This window comes from Diabrotica virgifera, chromosome 4 (assembly GCF_917563875.1).
Source record: "Diabrotica virgifera virgifera chromosome 4, PGI_DIABVI_V3a".
In the NCBI taxonomy this organism is placed as follows: domain Eukaryota; kingdom Metazoa; phylum Arthropoda; class Insecta; order Coleoptera; family Chrysomelidae; genus Diabrotica; species Diabrotica virgifera.
The window spans coordinates 130,610,845-130,637,591 of record NC_065446.1 but is presented as its reverse complement, the minus strand read 5'-3'; the positions used below and the strand labels follow the sequence as shown (position 1 = coordinate 130,637,591).

Genomic DNA, 26,747 nt, shown 5'->3' with positions numbered 1-26,747 from the left:
CAGTTAGTCAAAACTTCCACCTCATAATGCTCGTTCACATGTCACACGTCCAATGATATACTGGCTTACCAACGAAGGTGTTTATGTGTTACCTTGGCCAGCACAATCCCCCGACCTAGGTATTTAACATGCTTCAACGAAGAATTACTTTACATCTGTACATTCTTCTTTTTGTATAGACATGACTCTGTCTATTTTTTTCAAAGTGTCTCTAGTAAGTTGTCATTTCATCATTTTCGTGGTCTTCCCACTGATCGTCTTCCTATTGGGGAACCGTCTCTCGCTGTCCTGACTATCCTATTTGTTGTCATTCGGCTTATGTGGTCATTCCATTCTATTCTTCTGTTTCTTACCCAGTTATTAATGTTATACACCTTGCATCTTCGTCGTATATCTGGTCATTATTGGTCTGATGACAATTTTGTAAATTCTGCCTTTCATTTCTTCTCCGCTATTTTTATTTCTCCATATTGTGTCATTCAGGCAACCTGCGGCTCTGTTTGCTCTATTCACTTGATCTTCCACTTCGGTTTCGAGCCTTCGGTAGCTAGATACTGTGATGCCTAGGTATTTAAACTCCATCACTTGTTCTATTATCTGACCTTCCAGTTCCAATTTACATCTAATTGGATCTGCTGTTATAACCATGCATTTTGTCTCTTGTGAGGAAACTAACATGTTAAATTTTCTGGCGATTATGCTGAATTGGTGCATCATACGTTGTAAATCACCTTCACTTTGAGAGATTAGTATTGCATCGTCAGCAGAGCAGATTATTTTAAGTTGTTTACAATTAAAAATGAATACACTTTATAAAAAACATGAAAGTCTGAGGCCTTACGAAGAGAATACGATCAAAAAAGCCATTATATATATATATATTAACAAAGCATCTGTATAGCCATTCTAAAATGACCTTTTTGTTCTCAAATGGGATAACAAATAAAATTGCTTAAAAACAACTCGATCGCTAGGGTCCATCTTTTGCACAAATAGTAACTACTTATAAACTTATATTGTGAAATACGTTTTAAATTTTCTTATTGTTTATTTTAATAATTATGAACAATTGAAAAAAATGCTTACTTTCTGGTTTAATTTTTCAATAACTTTTTTGTTCATAATCGTTATTTAATTTTGAAAGTATTATTTTAAAGATCAAGTATTCGCTTGTTTGTTTAAATGTTAATAAAAAACCATGACGCAGTAAAAATTTCGATAGCCACGATGGTACGCCTTTTGTATTGACTTCCCCCATATATTCCATTTCAAAAATAGCGGCCAGTAATTTTTCGAATCTTTCCAATAATTTTTGGGCTTCGTTTCCTGAAGTAGTAGTAATTTAGATAATAGAAAATTTGCTTATTAATTAATGTTGCTTGGATTATAATAATAATAAACAACTTAAGGGATTTTCAGGATAAAAAGAATTAATATAAAATTGTCACTTACCGTTTGATTGTTGCAGCTGCCGTTGTTGTCCAAGGCACTAGTATAGCGCCCTTTGTGCCGATAGGCGTTATGTCTTTTTAAATTAACACAATCGCCTGCGACCGATCTGAGGCTGCCACCGACGGAGGCAGTGAAGTGCAGACCACCGCTACTCCCACCATCGTCGGAGTTGATACTTTGAGGACGGCGGCGACTGGAACAAAAGACACAAGGTTAGATTTTTAATAGTTTGCTTAATGAAAGGATATTAGCACTCGTTTCGTCGTCACTTCACATTTGTATCAAAATTGAAGTGTTTGCGACGGACAGTGGTTCCAGATGCTGAAAACGTGGTCATGAGCTAAAATAAAAAGCCCTATTTTAGTTCAGAGAAATAAGGAAAAAAAAATATCCTGTTGGTGACACAACCCCCTCTAGGCCGAAACCGAATTTTTTGATTAGTATGGACATCTATATTAATCACCTATATGTTTCCTGCAGCCGATTTTGATGATATACATAGTTATAAACAGATAAAGATCAAAAAACGGTAAATTTTCGCTCTTTTCGTCTATATCCAAAAAGTTAAGTATTTTAAACAATTTTAAGAGTGAGAAACTCATAAATCGTATAAAAAACTTCAATATGATGTTAGCTGAATATGTCTATCCTTATTGGTTGCTCAGAAAATTGCAAAATAAATAATAAATTTTGAGTTTTTATAAACATTCATAGCTTATGTAAAAATTAACTTAGAACGTTCTTATTACACGGAATGCTGAGACTTCTGGTGCTTAAATTATTCCCTAAATTTCAAAGCAATTGGTCAAATAGTTTAAAAGGTATTTAATTTGTTTACCCCAAATTAATTTTTTTTGCAACGCTATAAGTCAGAAAATGATGAAGTTACAGTAATACTTTGGATAGTTTATGAAAGAAGAAGATTTATAATATTAATTTAATTAAAAATAATGACAAAAAATAATTCTAAATACTGCAAAATTATTTTGCAAAAACATGTGAATTAAAAAAAGGGGGCTAACTTCGTCCCTAATTGTCCTAGGACAATTGTTTTATTTCTAAATTTGTATAAAAATTCAGTCTTTACAAATGTAAAAAAAATAATTTTTCTACGGGTAACGGTTAAAAAGTTATTCTAATTGTTTATAAGTAAGCAAAATATCGACGTGTTTTTCAGAATAATTTTATACTGTTTAAAATTACTTTTGTCATTTTTTTTAATTAAGTCAATATTATAAATATGTTCTTCTTCCATAAACTGTCAGAAGTCTTACTGTAACCTCATAATTTTCTGACTTATAGTGTTGCAAAAAAATGAATTTGGGATAAGCAAATTAAATAACTTTTAAAGTATTTGACTAATTGCTTTGAAATTTAAAATATAATTTAAGCACCAGAGGTCTCAACAATTCATGTTATAAGAAGGTTCTAAGTTAATTTTTACATAAGTTTGAATATTTATAAAAACTCAAAATTTATTATTTATTTTGAAATTTTCTAAGCAACCAATAAGGATATGAGATTTATGAGTATCTTACTCTCAAATTAGTTTAAAATGCTTAACTTTGTGGTTATAGACGAAAAATGCGAAAATTTACCATTTTTTGATCTTCATTTGTTTATAACTATGTATATCATCAAAATCGGCTGCAGGAAACATAAAAGTTATTAATATAGATGTCCGTACTACTAAAAAAATTTGGTTTCGGCCTGGAGGGGCATGTGTCACGAGAACAATCTTATTTCTCTGGACTATTTAGAGACTTCCATGTTTACAGTTGTTTTCTCATACTAGCGTAGAGTTGTAATACGCAAGTGTAAGGATCAGACCGGATCTATTCTTATTCAGAACTCCGGGACAAGTGAGCCATGTACGACCTTATTTTGGCCGACAGAAAAAGTAAAAAGAACGCGTACATTGAAAGCGCTGTAAAACGTTTTGTAGTTTATCAATTTTATTGCTGTAAAGCAGATTCTTCTTTTTAAGGTATTTATTAATGTAAGATAAAAGTTGACTAAAGATTTGTTAACAATAAATGCATAAAATTTGTTAATGAATAAACAGTAAAAATATACATGAAATAATCAAAATTTCGTAAAAATATATTCAAAAAGTTCATAATTTTGCATAATTCTGCTATTACTTTCTATTAGTCTCAAAATGTACAGTTAGAAGATACAGAATAACATTGATTTAGCTGTCTTTAACTGCCTTTGCATTTCTGGCAGTTGTTTGAAAAAGTGTGAAAATGACGCATTTTACATAATTCTGGCGATTGTTGCATATGTACGGGCGGTTGTACCTAAGTACATAGTAGGTTCTAAATATTGTATTTCAAAAAGAAAATGTGTTGGTAATCAGCAATTTAAAAGTCCCTTATAATATATAATTAAAAAAAATACATGTTTTACAATATAAATATAAAATAAAATTTTTGAACTTCTTTCGGCCAAATTGGATCCGACATTTTGTTTTTCAAAAAAATAATGTCAGATTTAAAATCAGCGACATTAGACTACCGAATTTGACAAAAAAATTTGCAATTAGCGGTGCCAGAAACCCTTAAGTACGAAAGTAATTCCGAAGTGTATGACCAATAGACCTGGATCCCGCGTATCAAAAAAAAGTTGACTAATAGCAAGCTAAAAATTTGTTAATAGCTTAACGGTGTCTAGTCGGACAAACTTTGATGTATGGAAACACTGGAACAGGGGAAGTTTTAATTGTGGAACAGTTTAAAAATTTGGAATGTCAGATTACGAAAAAGTTCCATGTATTTTGTCGGACAGAACATCCAATTGATTTGTTACCCTTTCATTAAACTCTCGTGCAAAATCAGACTGGTATTTATCACCAACTGGGCGTTTTAATAAGTCCGACACGTAGAATATGTCAAATGACAGGAATTATATCGGTGATAAATAGCAGTCTGATTTTTGCATGAGAGTTTAATGAAAGGGTAACAAATCAATTGGAAGTCCTGTCCGATAAAATACATGGGGAGTTTTCGTAATGCCACGTTCCAAATTTTTAACCTCCACAATTAAAACTTCCCCTGTTCCAGTATTCCCGTACATCAAAGTTTGTCCGACTAGACACTGTTAAGCTATTAACAAATTTTCAGCTTGCTATTAATCAACTTTTTTTTGGTACGCAGGATGCAGACCTATACGCTTTTAAAGGTTCGTGACCACCTTTTCGACATTTGGAACCACAGTGTGACGTGATGAAAATTATTTCAGATTTTAAGCTAATTATAAAAACTATGTGACAATAATCAGGTGTAAAAATACATTAAGTGCCTGCGTATCAAATCTGTCAGATTTTCAGGAAATATATACTGACGCGACGCGATGCATCAAAACAAAATACTGTTAAGAGATACGCATTCTATAAATCATCAAGAAACGTCCAAGAAAAATTGAGACTAAATAACAATACTTCCATTTTTTTGCAGAAGCGATTGCTATTATTAAAGCCTGCGATTATATAAAAAAAAACAAGTTAAAAAATATACCTTTTGAGTGACTTCTTATCTGTTTGTAAATGCATCACTCGTCCAATTAATGTGATACGTCGATACGAATTAAAATTCACTTGGGTAAAAGCTCATAATATAGCAAAAGAAAGCGTTACAACTGGACAGAATTTCAAGAACAATTTAGGAGCTCAAGAATATTTAATGATATCCAAAGGCACGCATCCATTACGTTGGTGCTCCATGTGGATACGGCATGCGCTCCTCTACATATAAACCGCCACCGATTGGATCGCCGCGGGTGAGCGCCTCTCCGGGAGCACCAACGTATCCACTATGTGGAGCAGTTACATGGAGCACGGAGCACCAACATAATGGATACGTGCCTTAAGAGGAACTTTAAGGGGAAAATGGGAATTGAATTGGAAAAAACATTGCTCTAATAGCCCTACACGGTAAACACTGTTACTTCCAAATATTCCGACAGTATTGTGGCACCAAGATTATGATTGTACAAGAAATGATACTGTGGCTATTTGTAGGCTGAAATTCGGATATGCAAGCTTACCTCAGCACTTATATTATAAAATCTATGTAGTCAACACCTTACTTTGTGAAACCTGTAATGTTTTTTGCGACATAGATCACATTTTTTATGCTTGTAGTAGACCAAATCAAAGTTTAAAGCCCTCCCTACAAGAGCCTGAAGAAATTTTTGTCATTATTTTATTACTAACTATTAATTTTAATAATTAAAAATGGGCGCTAAGCACGTATTGAGGCGGTCGTCCGCGAGAGAGATGTACAATTCATTGGACGTTCTAAAAAATATCGATAAAACAAGTATCGATCGAAGTCAAAAATATGTTTTAAAAAAATAAAAAAGGAATTTTGAGGTTATGTGTATATAAAATAGATATGTTTTTTAGAAGCCTCATAAAATGTTTAAATTAATTGCAAATTAACTAAATAAAAAAATAGAAGAATTGTCGTTTTTGTGGGGGCACGGGGAGGGGGTGGTGGGCTAAAAATGCGATGAGTCTTATTTTTTAATCACATATAAAGTAAAAAAATGAAAAAATTCAAAATTTTTAGGCTGTATCGACCTCAAAAAATATCATTAAGCCAACAAAAACCCTTATATAACTTAAAAAAAACATGGTTTTTGGGGGGCTTGGGATGTTTTGCCCAATTTTTGATAGTCCTAAAATACTCAGTTATTTCAAATTCTACATAATCTATTAACAAAACCTTGAGTTGATCTATGTTGCAGTCTATAAAATGGAGAAAATCCCCAAAAACCCCCTAAAAAAACAGTTTTCCGGATTTTTCAAGATGGCACAGGTAACGGAAAAATCTGAAAAAAATCAGAGAGATAGCTTTTGATAAAATACACAAAATGCAAAAAAAATTGGACCTGCAGCCCCCTCCAAGAAAAAGTTATAAGCTTTAAAAAGTTAAAAAAAATTTTGAGGTTATGTACACACGGCCTAGGGGTCCATAAAAAATGGACATGTTTTGTAAAAGTTTCAGATATATGTGTGAATTTTTTGAAATTTTTAAATCAATTGCAACCCAACTAAAAAAAAATAAATCTAAAAATCTACCTTTTTGGCTGTGGGGGGAGGGGTAAGGGGGTGGCGACCTAAAAATCCGCGTTATCTCATTCTTTAATTGCATAGAACGTAAAAAAAATAAATATATTGAATTCTGGAAGTGAGGGCATTTTGCCTATCTTAACGGGGGGTACCCTTTGGACACCTGATAAAAATTTTATGGGGATTTTGTTCCTTTAGACCCCCCAAACTTTTGTGTACGTTCCAATTTAATTATTATTGTAGTACCATTAGTTAAACACAATGTTTTTAAAACTTTTTTGCCTCTTAGTACTTTTTCGAAAAATCAGCTTTTATCGAGATATTTTGAATATTTTTCAAATCCACCACATATTTGTATATGGCTAAGTACGATTATGGAGACTTGGTAATAATATGAAAATTTATTTATGATTTACATTTTTAGGCATATTTTGAACCACATTAAAAAAGAAACCACATCTCGATAAAGGGTGCCTTATCGAAAAAATACAGAGGCAAAAAAGTTTTAAAAACAATGTGTTTAACTAATGGTACCGCAGTAATAGTTTAATTGGAACGTACACAAACATTTGGGGGGTTTAAAGGAACAAAACCAACATAAAAATTTTATGTTAACATATTAAAAAAGAAGCCACAACTCGATAAAAACTGCCTTATTGGAAAAAATACCAAGAGGCAAAAAAGTTTTAAAAACATTGAGTTTAACTAATGGTGCCACAATAATAATTTAATGGGAACGTACACAAAAGTTTGGGGGGGTTTAAGGGAACAAAACCCCTATGCAATTTTTATAGGGTGCACTAATTTCACTATAATTCTTTTTTAAGATGTACCTGCCATAAGAATGCCACATGTCCATTTTCAATAAAATATCTCTAATAGTTATCGATATATTGGAAAAAATCGATTTTCATTTTGTAATTTCAAAGGGCTGTAACTTTTTTTATGTGCACATTTGTACTAAGGTAAGTTACATTCAATCGAACTATTTTTGGTCCCAGAATATGTCATTAAATTTATGACCTGTATTTTTGTTACAGCCTGTATATCAGGCATATTTATTACACATACCGGGCCGAGTATGGCACCATTGAGAAGAGGCGGTGTAGGCAATATCAGAACAATATTTCTTGGATTTCATATAGAATCATTCAGAATCAGAACAATATTTATTGGATTTCATATATTATTTGTTAACAAGTCAGTATAACAACTGAGGTAAGTAAAAATATAAATAGTCAATTTTTTATTAATAATACCGGTTTTAATACCGGTATCCCGATATTTCAAATTTCAAATATCAAATACCGGTATTTAGATTTTAGTTCGGTATTGTACTCGTAAGCCTTATGAATTCGTGACATTTTTTTTTCTTTTATATCGTTTTAAATTATTTCTAGAAATTGTTCTACCTAAAGATATTCGTGAAACATTATATCTTCGGCCAACATTTCGCAAAGACTTTCCTAATTATTGGTTTTCCACACTCTGAATTAATCTCTGTTCCCGAGCAGGAGTTTAAACTCTTGGTTATCCATTTTTGGGTAAATTAAGGCATGTCATATCATTTCCGCAGTCTTTAATTGTCTGGTAAATTGTTGCCATAGAAATATTTTGAGCACTAAAAATTCTTACAAAATCACGTTTTGGTACATGTCCAACTAAAGGATAAATACTTTGACGAATATTAAATTTGTACGACAGCTTAACGAACCGTAGTTGTCAAAACTGATATAGTTTATATCGTTTAATTTATTTACTATAGTCAGTTCGCTAAACACAGACTTTTCTAATGATTTTAGACTTTCTAATTATTTTAGTAAGTAATTTTGCCAATTTCGTAAAATTGGCATTACTAAATAGTTAATAATTACTAAATAGCTAGTAATTTTCCCAATTTTGTCAAAATTGGCCAAAAACAAATAAAAATTACTTACTAAAATCACTAGCCAGTTGTGTCTGAGTTTAGCGAACCAACTATAACTTTGGTTTCCAATGGCAACTTGATCAAATGTTTCCTACCAATAATACTTTTAAATTTGAAATTTTCCGAAAGCTTTAGGGACATACGATAATGTAGCATATTTGATACCGAACTTTCTACTAATTGTTTTGGTTCGTTACAGACTATTTGGGCATATATTTGGATTTGGTTAACCACTCTTTTTTAGTTTTATATAAGATTCTCCATGTCTGCTCCTTGTTTTTTGGTATAGTAGGATTCTCTTTGTTTCTTGTAACTTTTGAAAAGCTATGGCAGTGGTGGTACCTCTATAAATAGTTAGCTGTGGGGATACCATTACACTCTACATATTAAGATTCTTCCGTTTGTGGCTTCTCACAATAGTTTGTTAAACATTTTCCGCTTTTTGCCTTACGCATTTTATAGGATATACGGTTACAGTTAACAGGTTATAGACCCTACGGTTATAGGTAACAGCCTAATGCGTCGGTTTACTGCGAAAACCAACTAACTCCACTTTTTGTCGATTCTGATTTACGTACGCCTTTGTCATCGTCATCCAGCCTCAAAAGTCCACTGCTGAACATAGGCCTCCTCCCCTCGTTTCCAACCCCATCTATCCTGCGCCGCCCTCATCAAGTTTTTATTTACCTTTCTTAAGTCGTCAGTCCATCTTGTAGGCGGTCGACCGACGCTTCTCTTGTCTTCTCTTGGCCTCCATTCCAATAACCTCTTTGTCCATCGCCCATCTGTCATTCTGGCTACGTGTCCTGCCCATCTCCACTTCAACCTGGCTATCCTCTCGATGACGTCAGTCACCTTTGTTCTTCTCCTGATTTCTTCGTTTCTGATTTACGCCTTTGTACTTAATAATTATCAAAGAATGTACTGATGAAACCAGACACTTCAAAGCAGATTTTAAATGTGGGAAACAGAAGGGTCTCAAAACAACTAATTCCAATGATGACACTTTTATTTAGCCAAAAACAGATAAGTGCAGTTGTCTGCACATCTCTGTTTAAATAAAATAGTATTTTATCATTTACAATATTCTAGTTCTGCCAAAACAAGACAAGTGCTTGATTTGGAGGACAGTGATGTTCAAAGTTACCTAGAATTTGACTAACTTTGTACAGCCAAAACCCGACAAGTGCCGAAAAAAAATGTTTTTTGTACTTTTTTTTAACTTTCACTTCATTTTAATAATTTTTTAACAAAATGTTTCGTTTATAATGTTATTTACTTTAATGTTTTTCAGTCATTAAATCATTTTTAAATTCAAACGATTTTTCATTTCAAATTAAAGTTTAAAACGTCGATTCCTCAAAACTTTAAAAAGTGAAGTTAGTTGGTTTTGGCAGTAAGCCGACGAATGGGGAAAGCAGATAAGTGGTAGCTACAATATTGGTCTGTACGATTCTGCGCTATTTACTGGTTTCCCTGGTTTGGGAGAATCATGATTAATTCAACTGTTTCCCAAGTTATTGGTACTTATTATAACCTGTATACTGCATTTATAAAGTTTGTGAGTATTCCGATGGCCTTCCTAGTTATTATTGTAGTACTTTTCCTGTTATTTCTCCTAGCGTCAAAGACAAATTCGGGAGCTTTTTTTGAGATTGATATGGTTTTTTATTACTTTGGTCACTACTTTAGGGGTAGAGCGCTTTATTACCTTGGTAAGTTTTGTTCATATACAGTCGAACTGGAAATTTGTTAATTACTTAAATAGATATTTTTAAATGTACAAAAAAACTTAGATTTCATCAAATTCACTCCTTTTAATCGTCTTTTTGGAGTCGGGAATGCAGCGATCACTTTTATAAATTTGCCTTTTGTGTTGATTAATTTCATCGAATGCAACAACCGTGTCGTAGTAAAGTGCTAGACCGGCCGTATAGCTCCGCCGTCTAATAGCACTTTTTAGTAATGTACGGTCTGGGTAATATTTCCCGAATCCGCATAGAATTTGTCGTAATTTAAAATGAGCAGAACGAATGGCTGTAATTTGCCGACACCGTTGTTGTTTATGTAGGTGTGCAAAAAATTGTTAGTAGTTTGGAGTAAATAACCTTTATAAAGGATAAAGCACAGTTGTGGTAAATAGAGGCACGCGTTCTAGCGTTACTTTATATTGTTTAATATCTTCTGAGAAAAATACTGCAATAAACAATTCACAACTAAACAACGGATTAACGTGAACGATTTTGTGACAGTAAAATATATGGCCTCTCCCTCAAATATACTTAAAAAGGACATACTAAACGAATATTCAAGAAATTTTTATTTACTTCCATTTGATGTACTTATATTTTAAATAGTGCCACTGATACAAATTGGAAGAAAAAATCATCAATAAGACAATATCAGCATCAAATATTTAACATCATTAACATTATCAGGAGATATTGTTTACTTTAAACAATCAAAAAACGTTTAATATCAGAGACACAGTTTACAAAATAAACATACTTCAAACTATTATTATATCAAATATATTTAGCTTTTCGCCCTAAAAACTTAGCTAGTCAAGGAGCAGCAGTAATAGTAAAACATAATCTAATTTCCTTCGAAACAGAAAGGATAGAGAGTCAAGCCATCCAGATAGCTAGTGTAAGTGTCAGAACAAAAAATATGAAGCAAATTAGCAGCTACATGTTCCTTTACCTTTACATGTATCAGAGGAGTATGTCAACTAAAACTGTCACTGTGACAGTGGTAGTTGCCAAACTGGTCCGATACGTCTAAAAGTGGGAAACAATCAACATAATGCAAATTTACAGGTCAATATCGCTAAATTTCCCATCTCTCTATACTCTCTCCATCTCAGAACCTAATATCCTTCATATTTTCCATCCTTCCCTACCTTTTATATACAGTGATGAGCGCGCTCATCAAGCACAAATGTACACAAATCGTAGTACAACGATCACCACCTTTGCAGACGATACTGCAATCCTATCAGTACACAAAAATCCCGTCGAAGCTGCTGCAAAACTCCAGAGAGTATTAAATCAAATAAATACATGGGCACAAAATTGGAGAATTAAGTTGAATGAACAAAAATCAAACCATATTGTTTTTACAAAATATCTCGGTGAATCACCTACAGTAACAATAAGTAATAAGGTAATTCCCTCAGTTACCTCTGTAAAATATCTGGGCATGCACTTGGACAGGGGATTAACCTGGAGAACCCATATATGGAACAAACGGAAACAACTGGGCATAAAATTTAGTAAGCATTATTGGCTTGTAGGGCGTAAGTCTAAGCTCACGACAAGAAATAAACTGCTAGTCTACAACACAATATTCAAATCAGTCTGGGCATATGGTCTGCAGCTCTGGGGAACAGCATCCAAGTCGAATGTATCCATAATTTAGAGATTCCAGTCCAAGGAGTTCGTTCAATAATCGATGCTCCGTGGTTTGTTACTAACAGGGATATGTACAATGATCTGGAAACGAAAACCGTCAGTGAAGTGATAGTGGAGTTAAGTGCAAAATACATCGTACGTCTTGAAAGCCACGCGAATGAGCTTGCAATTAATTTGTTAGACAACAGTCAGGAAACAAAACGGTTAAAGAGACAGACACCATTAGATTTACCGCACAGACATTAATATTGTTACAGTAGCTAAGTTAATATATGCAATGGAGTAATTTAATATTATCTCTATAGAGATGTGTGGCGCTGGTCACAATCTCTTCATGTCATTATTTATCAGATAAAATGTGCCTATTGTTAAATGTTATAACAGATTACCTAATAAACATATAAAAAAAAAATAACCGGTAAGTTAGGGCGGAGGATGGAAAACGTACTAAGTTCTGAGATGGAGAGAGGCGAAACTTGTCGAGCTGGGAAATTTAGCGATATTGACCTGTAAATTTGCATTATATTGATTGTTTCCCACCTTTAGACCTATCGACCGAGTTTGGCAACTACCACTGTCACAGCGACTGTCTTAGTTGACATACTCCTCTGATCAGGGCCGGATTTACCACTAGGCTGACTAGGCACTGGCCTAGAGCGCCAAATTTGTTAGGGCGCGGAACAGGCAGATTTTGTTCGGTGCATCACAAAACCGGCAACCTACTAACACATCACAAAAGCAGCACTATCCATCAGATAAAAAAGACAGTTATTTAACTGATAAGCTATTTTCTGGTAAACTTAAAAATAGAGAAATAATAAATATAAATTGGATGTCATTTTCTCACAGAAAAGGGTCTGTGTTTTGTGTACCATGCATATTGTTCAGTTGCTCTGCTAACGCAAATACATTTACAACCGGTTTTAATGATTGGAAAAATGCTTCACAAAGAGTGGTAGACCACGAAAATTCTCCTTTGTCATAAGTCACACCATAAAACATTAAAATTGAGAGGTTAAATAAAAGGACATGTTACTTCAAGTCTTGCTGATCAGTTAAATAAGGAAACTAAAAACTGGAAGAATGTCCTTAAGCGTATTGTTGCCGCGGTAAAATTTCTATCCACAAAATGATTAGCTTTTCGTGGTAGCCATGAATATTTAGGACTGTTTGATCAAGGCATCTTTTTAGGTTTAATACAATTTTTATTCGAATTTGACTCCTTTCTTGCAGAGCAGCTGAAAGTATATGGCGATGAAGGTTCAGGTACAACTTCATACATTTCCTAGTCAACATATTATGGAGAAGTTATCCTTCTTATGGTTGAAAATGTTCGAAGACAAATATTAAATGAAGCTAAGGAAGCAAAACATGTTGGGATTATGGTAGACTCCACCCCAGACATATCTCATATTGACCAATTAACGTTGGTACTAAGGAATATAAATAGAGATGGCATACCCGCAGAACGCTTTTTGTGTTTTTGCCTAACGTCGGACACAAAGCTGAAGATATTGTAAATGCTATTATCGAGGTTTATGATAAATTCGATTTGGATATCACAGAATGCCGTGGTTAGTCATATGGCAATGCCAGTAATATGGCAGGGACTCGGGTATTCAAACCAGAATAAAAAAAACTATGTACTCAGTCTGAGTGAGTATGTCCCACGTGCCGCTCATTCCTGAAATCTGGTAGGATCTGTGGCCGTTAGTTCATGTGTGGTTGCTGTTTCTTTTTTTTTATCCACTTCAAGAACTGTACAATGTTTTCACAAGTTCAACACATCGACGGGAGCTTTATTTTAACAAAAATCTAAAACACCTTAGTTAGTGAGAAACGATGCTTGTCGAGCTCTGAAAGAAAATGGGCCGGTAATTGCATAATCTTTGAAACTAATAGAGAATGACAGGAACGAAAAACCTTCATGCCGTAGTGATGCATCTGCTCTAAGATTAAACCTTGAATCACTAGATATAGTATTTTTGTCCATATTTTGGAGTACCATTTTAGAATGATTACAAAAAGTCAGTAGGTACTAAGCTTCAGTATGAAACTACAACTTTAAGTAAAGTAAAAGGATATTACCAGTCGTTGGCTGCTTTTTGGTAGAGCTTGGTAAAGCCAAAAGTTGTATTGGTTATATGGGGGTTGGGGGGAGGCGGAGATCAAGGCGTAGGGTGCCAGAAATATTAATCCCTAGTAGGGTTCAACGTGTAAATCCGGCCCTGCCTCTGACACGTGTAAAGGTGAAAAACGATCAATATAGTGTGAATTTGTGAGTTGATATCTCTACATTTCCTAGCTCGACTGGTTTCATTTCTTTTTGTCTCATAACTTAATACGTTTTCCGTCTTTTGCGCTGTTTTGCCGGTTATTAGCGTGCTCACCACTGTATATTGTTCAATATTGGCTTGATATTATGGATCTTTTTATCATCTTTTATAATCAGACATTGTTCTTACTCCGGTTTTTATTTGTAGCATTTCGTTACTTGTAACCTTTGACGTGAAAATCCTCTGCATATTATAGAGAGCAAAACCGGTCATCGGGAGTTAACAATAAATGATTGAGAGTACGTCTGTCTTTTACTTTATTCAAATTGAACTCTAGTTTGCAACCTATTCAACATTTGTACTTTATCTGTTTAAAATAATGATTATATTCAAGTAGAGATATATTTATAATATGTAGTTCAGGAATCGAAGCTTTTCACCTCGCAAATTTTACAGAATGGATCGATTTGCTTGAAAATTTGAGGATAAGTAGTGGATAGTCCAAGGATCAAAATCTATATGATGCCAAAAGGCGCTTTTACCATGGGGGTGGTTGCCACCCTATCTCGGGGGTGGCAATTTTTTATTATATTTTGGACGCAAAAGATAGTAAAAACGTTCATTCTAAGCAAAAAATGTTCTGTACATTTTTTTGATAAAATTAATAGTTTTCGATTTATTCGCTACTGGAAGTGTAAGTTTTATATCGAAAACATCAATGTTTTTCAATATAGGTACTCATTTACTATTCGCTCAATTTTTGCCGTAGAAAAAAATTGTTCACACCAATTTCTTGGGAATTAACTAGCCTACAATTTCATATTGAAACATTTTTTCGTATCTCTGATAATAATCTTTATATTCTGAAGAAAATGTCATTTTTTACCAAACTACAAAAATTCGTTATTCGCTTTAAACTCCAGTTTTTTAAAAACTAATCATTCTAAGCCAGTCAAACTTCTAGAATCTATTAACAATACATAAATAAAGAAGACTAAAGACACCGCTAATTTACATTGTTTTGCTTCCAATCGGATTTCTCCATTTTTTTTTCAAAAAAGTATATTGATTTTTTAACACTAACTTTTTTATTTTTTATCTCAGGAAGTTTGATAAAACAGTATTTGTAGTGTTTTACAAGATCTATAAGGCTATTAATATTAAATCCTTTTCAAAACCTCAGTCGCAAAAGAGGTGACTTTGAAAGGGTTAGTAAAGGTGGTTTTTCATGTTACTACAAGTTGTAATTGTCAATAGCTCACTCAATTTTTGCCGCAGAAAAAATTTTTGCAACCCAATTTCTTGGGAATTAAATAATCTGCAATTTCATATTTAAACAATTTTTCATATCTCTGATGCTAATCTTTCTATGCTGAAGAAAATGCATTTTTTACCAAACTACAAAAAATCGTTATTCGCTTTTAACTCCATTTTTATAAAAACTAATCTTTCTAAGCCAGTCAAACTTCTGGAACCTATCAATAGTACATAAATAAAGAAGACCAAGGAAGGTCAATGAATAATTTTAATTAGGGTGGTAATTAGGAGTTAGGAGGTTGTTTAGAACTGTTTGACTGACATTCTTTTCATTAGAAGTCGCTTAATTTTTGTGTTAGAGTTTAAACAAGTTATACCGGAAAAACGCATAGTTTATCCGTCTTTTGACTTTGAAACTACAATATTTAGCATTTGACGAAGAAGAGCTTACATAATAAAGTATAACTCGATTACTATTGGTCTTAAAGAAAAATAAATAAACCGTTTTGTTTATTTTTTCAAAAGGTACATTTCTGTTAAGTAAAGTTGTTTTGATAAAACGAAAGCTTTTTGAGTTATTAGCAGAAAACTAATTAAAAACATTGATTTTTTCGATATAAAATAACACTTTCGATAACGAATAAATCGAAAATTATTAATTTTGACAAAAAAAAGTATGAAAATTTTTTGCTTAGAATGAATGGTTTTACCAACTTTTATGGTCAAAATATAATAAAAAATTTCCACCTCCGAGATGGGGTGGCAACCACCCCATTGGTAAAAGCGCCTTTCGGTATCATATATATTTTGATCCTTGGACTATCGATCCATTCTGTAAAAATTGCGAGGTTTTGTCCTATTTTCAGCTTCATTACTTGGACTATAAGCAGATGTGAGAGCAAAATTACTTCAAAGCGAAAAGCAAGGTGACATTGAAATGGAGTGGGGAGTAATAGAAGACGCTATGAAAGAAACAGCTCAAAACCGGCTAGGTCCAGTAAAGAAGCGGAGAGACAAAGAACGGTTTGAAATCGATTGCAAGAAAAGCCTTAACAAACGGAATGAGGCAAGAATAAAATATATGTATAAACCAAGTGACGAAAAGAGGAATGGATATGAAACGGCGAGAAGGAACGGGAAAAATATGTAGGAGGAAGAAGGGAAGCATATGGATAAAAATCTTAAAGTGATTGAAGAGCATTATATTAATAAAAATGTATGGAACTTCTACCATGGGTCGAAAAGGAGTAGTGACCAATGTGCATGAAAACAGAATTACTTACTACAAGTGTAAGGAAGGGCACTTAATAGGATATAAGCAGGGGACACTAGAAAGATGGAATGTGCATTTTAGATAGCTACTTAATGAAGAACCGGATGGAAGTGATGAGGAGCAAGTGGAAATGATGGATGAAGTTAGCGACCCGCCGAAACAACGGAGACTTTAACCGTGAAATAAATGAGAGAAATCATACATGGCAGGAAAATAATAAAAGTGCAGGCAGCAATGGTATTACTGCAGAATTAATCAAGCATGGGGAAGAAGCACTTATAACGCGAATATGTAGCCTACTGACGAATATCTGGGAATGACAGGAAATGCCGGAAGTATGGAGGCAGGCAATAGTATGTCCCATCCATAAGAAGGGAGACAGGGCAGTGTGCGAAAGCTATAGGTACTCGCCAGAGTCATAAGAAGCAGACTGGGGCACTTAAACGAGCAGGTTGGAGAATAGCAGGGAGGATTCAAAAAGGGCAGATCCACCATATTTATATCAAATATTCGTATTGAAAATGATTTAGAGCAGTACGTATAAGCAACAGTTAAAGCTAAACATTCTCTTTATAGATTACAAACAAACTTACGATTCTGTGATAATAAGGCGTCTGTACCAGGCCCTAAGAGCACTTGGAATCCCGAAAAGGTGATCATATTAGTAAAAATAACCTTAATGGGGACCGATAATAGACTAAGAGTAGAAGGAAGCCTAACTGGAAACTTTGAAGTTAAAAGGGGATTAAAGCAGGGAGATCCACTTTCCACAGTATTCTTTAATTTCTTGTTGGACACAATATTAAGAGAGAGTGGAATACGAACGAAAGGTATGATCTATGACAATAGAAGCCAGGTTTTGGCCTTTGCGGACGCTGTAGTGCTAATGGCAAGAATTTAAAGGGATCTGCTAAGGATTTTCAAACTATTTGAAATAAAGGCTAAGCAGTACGGACTGAGTACTAATGAGCACAAAACAACGTATATGAAAATGGGACAGATCGCATATGAAAAAACACCACTGAACACTACCAAAAACACCGAGAGTACAGAGTATTGCTGCAAAATGGTGGTGGAGTTTGAGTATCTACGAGTAACTCTAACAAGTAAAGGGGAAGAAAGCCAAGAAAGAGAAGAAAATTTCGACAGGAAGGAAATTTGAGCCCTACGCAAACTACTAAGGGCCAAAAATACTTCCAGAGGGGCAAAATTGAGACTATACCGAATAGTGATCGAGCCCACAGTCCTTTAAGGAAGCGAAACATGGGTCATGCAAAAGAAAATATGCTGAATATCTGGGAGCGGAGTGTCCTAAGCAAGATATTCTGGAGAGAAAAATACGATGACGACGTTTGGAGGAGACGAACAAATGCGGAGATCAGAGAGCTGTACTAGTATGGTATAGTTAGACCCAAAACCAGACATCCAAAGTGAAAGTTATCCTCCAACACCAAATTGTTCTATATGGTCCACATAATGTTCAGAAAAAAGTCACACCATTTTGAGCGTCGGATTTGGGGGGAGAGGGGGGAGAAATCTGCAAATTCGTAGTTTTTTAGGTTTTTCGTCAATATTTCTAAAACTAAGCGGTTTAGCATGAACAACCTTCTATACAAAATTGTTCTACATTAAATTTTAAATAAAAAAGGCCCTATGCATAACCCTTCTAAAATGAACGGTTAAAAAGTTACGGAGGTAGTATAGTATAATTGGTCCAAAAAAAGGCCTAACGCAGACATCCAAAGTGAAAGTTTTCCTTCAACACCAAATTGTTCTATATGGTCCACATATTGTTCAGTAAAAAGTTACACTATTTTGAGCGTCCGGTTTGGGGGGGGGGGAGATGGGGGAAAAGTCGGTAAATTAGTAGTTTTTTTACGTTTTTCGTCAACATTTCTAAAACTATGCTTTAGCGTAAGGAATGTTCTATAGAAAAATGTTCTACATAAAATTTAAAACAAGAAAGATTCTATACATTATTGTTATAAAATCAACGGTTCCAGAGTTACGGAGGGTGAAAAGTGGAGGTTTTCGATACTTTTTATATTTACCGATTTCTCTCCCATCTTCCCCCCAAACCCGACGCTCAAAATGGTGTGACTTTTTATCGAACGTTATGTGCACCATATAGAACAATTTGGTGTTGGAGGATAACTTTCACTTTGGATGTCTGGGTTTTTGGTATAGTTATATCATAAATATTGCCCAAAAAATATAAAAAGTATCGAAAACCTCGACTTTTCACCCTCCGTAACTCTGGAACCGTTGATTTTATAACAATTATGTATTGAACATTTTTAGTTTTAAATTTCATGTAGAATATTTTTTATATAACATTGTTTACACTAAAGCATAGTTTTAGAAATATTGACGAAAAACTTAAAAAAACTACTAATTTACCGGCTTCTCTCCCATCTCCCTCCCAAACCGGACGCTCAAAATGGTGTAACTTTTTACTGAACAATATGTGGACCATATAGAACATTTTGGTGTTGGAGGAAAACATTTACTTTGGATGTTTGTGTTAGGCCTTTTTTGGACCAGTTATACTATACTACCTCCGTAACTTTAGAACCATTCATTTTAGAAATATTATGCATAGGGCCTTTTTTATTTCAAATTGAATGTAGAACAATTTTGTATAGAAGGTTGTTCATGCTAAACCTCATAGTTTTAGAAATATTGGCGAAAAAATTAAAAAACTACGAATTTACCGATTTCTCCCCCTTCTCCCACCCAAACCCGACGCTCAAAATGGTGTGACTTTTTTCTGGACATTGTGTGGACCATATAGAACAATTTGGTGTTGAAGGATAACTTTCACTTTGGATGTCTGGGTTATGCCATCTTTGTATCAACTATACTATACTATACAGGAAACCAGAAATAAGCCAGATCGTCAGAACAAAGAGACTTAGTTGGTTAGGTCATCTTGCGAGAATGGCTGTCGGAAGGTGGGCAAAGGACCCGCTAATCAGAGGGAAAGGAAAGAGGAGAAGAGGGCGACCAAGAAAAAAGTGGCTAGAAGCATGTAAGGAAGACCTGGAAACAATCGGGATACCAAATTGGAGAACTGCGGTCATGGACAGGATGAAATGGAGGAAAACCGTGAAAAAATTCCAAACTATGGGTCTTTAAGACCTGGTCAGCTACAAATGTATACAATTAACAAATTACATTAAGCAGATAAATTCTTAAAGGGCGCTTATAAATATATCTCTACTTGAATATAATCATTACTTCAAAGAGATAAATTACAAATGTTGAGTGGGTTGCATACGAGAGTTCATTTTGAATAAATTAAAAGACAGACGTACTCTCAACCATTTATTGTTAACTCCCGATGACCTGTTTTGCTCTATATAATATGCAGAGAATCTTCAGGTCAACGGTTACAAGTAACTAAATGCTAGAAATAAAAACCAGAGTAAGATTTATGTCTGGTTATAAAAGATGCTAAAAAGATCCATAAGATCAAGCCAATGTTGAACAATATACAGTGATGAGCGCGCTAATAACCGGCAAAATAGCGCAAAAGATGGAAAGCGTATTAAGTTATGAGACAAAAAGGAATGAAACCACAAGAGCTAGGAAATGTAGAGATATCAACCCACAAATCCACAACTCCATACTATATTGATCGTTTTGCACCTTTACACGTATCAGAGGAGTATGTCAACTAAAACTGTTACTGTGATAGTGCTGGTTTTCAAACTCGTCCGATACGTCTAAAGGTGGAAAACAATCAATATAATGCAAATTTACAGGTCAATATCGCTAACTTTCCCAGCTCGACAAGTTTTGCCTCTCTCCATCTCAGAACCTAGTACGTTTTCCATCCTCCGCGCTAGCTTGCCGGTTATTAGCGTGCTCATCACTGTATATAAAAGGTAGGGGAGGATGGAAAATGTGGAGGATATTAGGTTCTGAGATGGAGAGAGTATAGAGAGATGGGAAATTTAGCGATATTGGCCTGTAAATTTGCATTATGTTTATTGTTTCCCACCTTTGGACGTATCGGACGAGTTTGGCAACTACCACTGTCACAGTGACAGTTTTAGTTGAAATATTCCTATGATACGTGTAAAGGTGAGAAACGATCCATATAATGTGGATTTGTGGGTTGATATGGCTACATTTCCTAGCTCTACTGGTTTCATTTCTTTTTGCATCACATTATAACCAGACATTGTTCTAACTCTGGTTTTTATTTGTTGCATTTAGTTACTTGTAACCGTTGACCCGAAGATGCTCTGCATATTATAGAGAGCGAAACCGGTCGTCGGGAGTTAACAACAAATGGTTGAGAGTACGTCTGTCTTTTATTTTAATTTAAATAAATAACAATCTCATTAAAACTGAAATATATTTACAAGCATCTCGGCAAACTTGTTAAAATTATTTTGTTATCCACTTAAGAGCATAGGCGCAAAGTTTCCGACCAACACTTTTTAAAGGCATTAATTTTTTTCGAATCCTGAAAAAGCTAATAAATATTTTTGAAAAATTTAAACGCAGAATAAAAGATTAGATTATTGCCAAGGGCTGCAAGTCCCTTAAAATAAACAAAGATTTTTTTGAATTAAATATTTAAAATTAAAAATCACATTTAATCTTCTCTTTTTTCACCCCTATAACTTATTAAAATAAACATTATAAAAGTTTTCAGGGACTTTCTGCCCTCGGCAATAATGTAATCTTTCTTTCTGCGTTTAAATTTTTCAAAAATACTAATTAGTTTTCTCAGGATTCGAAAAAAGTTAAAGCATTTTGTGTTGCACAGAATATCGAACAACTATTTTATAGGTATTAGGATACTGGAGTTTTCAACAAATAAAAAGAATTGGATACGTCTACATCACTCCAGAATCTCCCTCTGAACTCAATACACTATTAAGCATTATAAGCATTACTACTGACATTTAATTTTTCTTATAAAAAGAACTCTTGCTGGCAGTGTGAAGAGGAATTTTGAAAGAGACAACTATTAAACGGATTTCTAAAGTACTGAATAACCAGTACAATTCATTGTACTGGCTAAAGACATTCAAACTTATTAAGTTTAAATGTCTCTTCTTCTTCTTTTTGTATATACATGACACTGTCTGTTTTTTCAATGTGCCTCTAGTAAGTTGTCGTTCCATCGTTTTCGTGGTCTTCCCACTGATCGTCTTCCTATTGGGGAACCGTCTCTCGCTGTTCTGACTACCCTATTTGTTGTCATTCGGCTTATGTGGTCATTCCATTCTATTCTTCTATTTCTTACCCAGTTATTAATGTTATCCACCTTGCACCTCCGTCGTATATCTGTACTTCTAGCTCTGTCCTATATAGTCTTACCATCGATTTTTCGAAGGGTTTTCATCTCCGCTGTTTCGAGCAATCTTTTTGTCCTCTCTGTGTCAGGACGTGTTGCTGCCGCGTATGTCATTATTGGTCTGATGACTGTTTTGTAAATTCTGCCTTTCATTTCTTTCTCGATATATTTATTTCTCCATATTGTGTCATTCAGTCAACCTGCGGCTCTGTTTGCTCTCTTCACTTGATGATCCACTTCTGTTTCGAGCCTTCCGTAGCTAGATAGTGTGATGCCTAGGTATTTAAACTCCATCACTTGTTCTATTATCTGATCTATCAGCTCCAATTTACATCTTATTGGATCTACTGTTATAACCATGCATTTTGTCTTTCTTGAGGAAATTCACATGTTAAATTTTCTGGCGATTATGTTGAATTGGTGCAGTATACGTTGTAAATCATCTTCACTTTGAGAGATTAGTATTGCATCGTCCGCATAGCAGATTATTTTAAGTTGTTTTTCTACCATTTGGTATCCTTTTTTAGTTCTTACTTTTTTTATAATTTCGTCCATGACCAGGTTGAACAATAAAGGACTCAAGGAATCCCCCTGTCTTATCCCATTGCCGGCTTCGATTGGGTCAGTTAGTTCATCTTCCACTTTTACTTTTATTGTGTTGTTCTGGTAGATGTTTTCTGTAGTTTTAATTATTCCCAGAGGTACCTCTCTCCAGTATACCAAGTGGATAACGTCCTTTAATGTGACCCTGTCAAATGCTTTCTTAAGGTCCACGAAACATAAATATGCCGGTTTGTTGTATTCCAACGATTTCTCTTGAACTTGCCTCATTATAAATATAGCGTCAGTGCATGACCTTCCCGACCTAAAACCTGGTTGTTCTTCTGCTAACGCTATAATTTCATTCAATTTATTTGTTATCACTTTTGTTGTTAATTTTAATGTTGTGATTAATAAGTTTGAATGTGCTTCAATGAAATTTATTTGTTTACGTTTTGACAGGAAATTTTTTTGAAATGTTGGTTAAGTCTCACTCTCAAAATATATTAAGAACCTTTATAATATTTGTAATGATTTTAGCCACCTAGAGATTATTGAGCTAATCAGACTAACAAAAATTACTATGAATTACTATGAATGGATCTCGAGCTAAAGTAACAACAGAAAAAGGTAGCACAAAATGAATTACAAGAGAAACAGGAAAGCAACAAGGTAATTCCCTGTCATCCACATTATTTAACATAGCAGTAGAAGGAACAGTCAAGGTCAGCTGAATTAAAGGAATTATCCGCTCCTTAACACAAATAGTAGCATAATATGCAGATAATATCATTCTTATGGGAAGATACAAGGAAAGATTAAAAGAAGCAGTAACAACTCAGGCAAATTAAGCACGGAAAAGAGGTCTATAAATTAATAAACAAAAACAAAATATATACACTGGTCTAGAAGAGAAGATAACAAAACGAGAGACATCACGATAGAAAACTACACTTTTGGAAAAGTTCATCAATATAAATATTTGCGAGTAATTGTGAATGGCAAAAATAAGAAAAGTGAAGAAATAACGGAGCGAATATTCAAAAGGAAAATTCTAAGAAGAAAAATGGGTCCTACAAGAATGGAAAACGGAGAAATGAGAAGAAGAATGAACCATAAATAAACAGGCATAATAAAGGGAGAAGATACAGTTTAGATTTATTACAGCGCAGAAACTAAGATGAGTAGGACACACCCGTGTTGAGCTGCCCCTTCCCCCACTTGCAAAAATTAAAAATAGCCCTGATTTATGAGATATTTATGAGCTTTCATATTCCGCAAATTAAAAATTTTGAGCTCGTTACACTGAGCAGGAATTTAATATTTTAGTGGGGGGCTGAGTCAGCCCCCCACTACTTAAAAATAGGGATATTGAATCGATTTATGCGGCAGAATTACGAGCTATTTATGAGCTCTTGAGTTGATATAGTTTCGATTTTTGAGCTCATCCCCTTCACCCCAAAACAACCCTTTAATTGATTTAACGTAAGAGAAACATGCTGAAAAAAATTAAAATATATCGGATCGCGGATATAATTTGTACAGCTTATATATTCTAAGAATAACCTCTTAAATCACGCGCATTTCAATTATTGAGCCACAACCCCCTCGCAAGAAAACCCCCCTTCTTCCCGGATTAAGAGATAATTTCACTTAAAATTAATTAGATTAATTATTTAACAACTACATCGTTAAATAATAATTAATTTATGAGCTCGCAAAATATACGCATTTCAATTATTGAATTGCAATTTTCTTTCTATAGTGTAGTCACTGATGGTAAAAATCAACTATGATCTTCGATTTCGGTGAACCTCCATTCATTTTGACAAAAATTGGTGAGTGGATAGAGGATACCTCAAGAAACAAAAGTAACATGGTACCAACTTGCGGTTTTAGCCTGGCGTAGATATCACCCCTTCTCGGGGGTGAAAATTGCTTTATTAAAAATAACCGCACAAATCGATAGAGGGACAAATTCTAAGCAAAATTTGTTATATAACGTTATTAAAATAAATCAATACTTTTTGATTTATTAAAGATTTTAATTTTTATGAAAAAAAAATGCATGCTTTAAAGCGATTTTTCATAAATAGTTCTAAAATTGTAAGTTTTACAAAAAAATTTTCATCACTAAAATTGAAGCTAATAAAAAATATAATAAATTCCTTACTTGAAAAACCATTTAATGTTAATTTAAAGTAAGTTATAGGTAGTTGAATGTATATTTTTTTCTGCGAGGATTCAAATCTAAGGATACAATCTTAAATAACGGGAAAGAAATTAATAATACCTACTAAATACTTGTCAAATTACTTAAAAATACCTATCAAATGAGCTCCAGAATAAGTTAATATGTTCAAAATTTATACTCCAAAAAATTTTCCAAAAAAAATGATATTGTTTTTTTTTTGGAATAACTGATAATTTTTATGATATCAGGCACATCCAACTATTTGAAAGGTAATTTCAAGAGCTATAAAACTGTATTACATTTAATCTTTTAAATACTTTATTTTTTCGGGTAATAGGTTAAAGGGCTCCAGTTACATTGTTCTCGCAGTAAAATCAAGGCTAAGGCCGATGTCACATTATGCGTTTTGACCGGATGCGGTGAAAACGCATCCGTTTCCAACGCAACCGGACCGACCTGTCACACTATGCGTTTAGTCTGGTGCAGTTTGTAAGCGCGTACCGATGACTCAAAACGCATCCGTTTCCAACGCAACCGGACCGATCTGTCACACTATGCGTTTTCACCGGATGCGGCGGAAACGCATCCGGTCAAAACGCATAATGTGGCATCGGCCTTAAACGTTTCTATCTTGGATATTTTGATTCATACAGAAATAAAAAGACAAGTAAAATCTTTGCTAATAAAAAAAACTCAAATTTCGTTATCTATCATTTTTACGTGTATCGGGTATTGTTGGAGTTATTATCAAAAGCAAATAATTTACGAAAATTTAAAAAAATTTGATTTTTTTAAATCATACATATATATATTTTTTAAAATATTCATTCTAAATCGGTCAAAATGTTTAAGGTCATTACTTACGCTAAAGTTAAGAAAGTTTTATAGATATAGAGATTAGGTACTAAAGATTTTAATTTTTGTGGAAATGGCGTTCGATTTATTTTTAAATTTTTACTAAAAATTTGAAAGGGTCCTATTATTTTCATGTTCACTTGCTTAATTTGGATGATATCGACTTCTTTCGGTGCTCATTTAATAAGTATTTCTGAGTACTTTGACAAATATATATATTAAGTATATTTTATAAAATGGATCGTTTTCCTGTTAATTAGGCTTGAATAATAGATTTGAGTACTCGCCAAAAAAAAAAATACATTTTATTAACTATTATAACTCACTTTGAATTAATAATAAAAGGTTTTTCAAAAGCTTTATTTTGGTAATGATAACTTTTTTATAAAAACTTGCACTTTTTAAGTGATTTGCGAAAAGCCGCTTTAAAGCATGCATTTTTTCACTAAAAATTAAAATCTTTGATCTTTAATAATTCAAAAAGTATTAATTTATTTTAATAACTTTATATAACAAATTTTGCTTATAATTTGTCCTTCAATCGACTTGTGGAGTTATTTTTAATAAAATAATTTTCATCCCCGAGAAGGGGTGGTATCCACCTTCAGGGTAAAGGCGCAAGGTGGCACCATGTCACCTTTGTTTCCTGGGGTATCCTCTAACCACTCACTAATTTTCGTGAAAATCGATGAAGGTTCACCGAAATTGAAAGTAATAGATGATTTTTACCTTTTACCTAATGGCGCGTATTTTGGGAGCTCATAAATTAATAAACGATATGTAGTCGCCAAATAACTAATTTAATTTATTTTAAGTACATCTCTCTCTTAAGCCGGGAAGACGGGGTGGTTTTCCTGCGAAGGGGTTGTAGTTCAATAATCGAAATGCGCATGATTTAGAAGTTTATTCTTAGAATATAGGTGTTTATATAGAATACATATAGATTTCAGGAATTGTCAGCGATACGATATATTTAAATTTTTTTAGCATGTTTTCTTAAGTAAAATCAGTTAAAGAGTTGTTTGGGGGTGAAGGGGATGAGCTCAAAAATCGAAGCTATATCATTTTAAGAGCTCATAAATAGCTCGTAATTCTGCCGCAAAAATCGATTCAGTATCCCTATTTTTAAGTAGAGGCACCAAAATATTAAATTCCTGCTCAGTTTG

At 33.8% G+C, this 26,747-nt stretch overlaps 1 protein-coding gene across 1 annotated transcript in view; it reads right to left on the bottom strand.

Annotated features, from left to right (window-relative positions):
* LOC114334762 (pleckstrin homology domain-containing family G member 5) overlaps positions 1–26,747 on the bottom strand; it is a 1,826,648-nt gene that overhangs the window by 1,464,403 nt on the left and 335,498 nt on the right. The window contains exon 5 of the mRNA XM_050649705.1: positions 1,453–1,645. Coding sequence (XP_050505662.1) covers positions 1,453–1,645 — 193 coding nt within the window. The remainder of the gene's footprint in view (positions 1–1,452; positions 1,646–26,747) is intronic.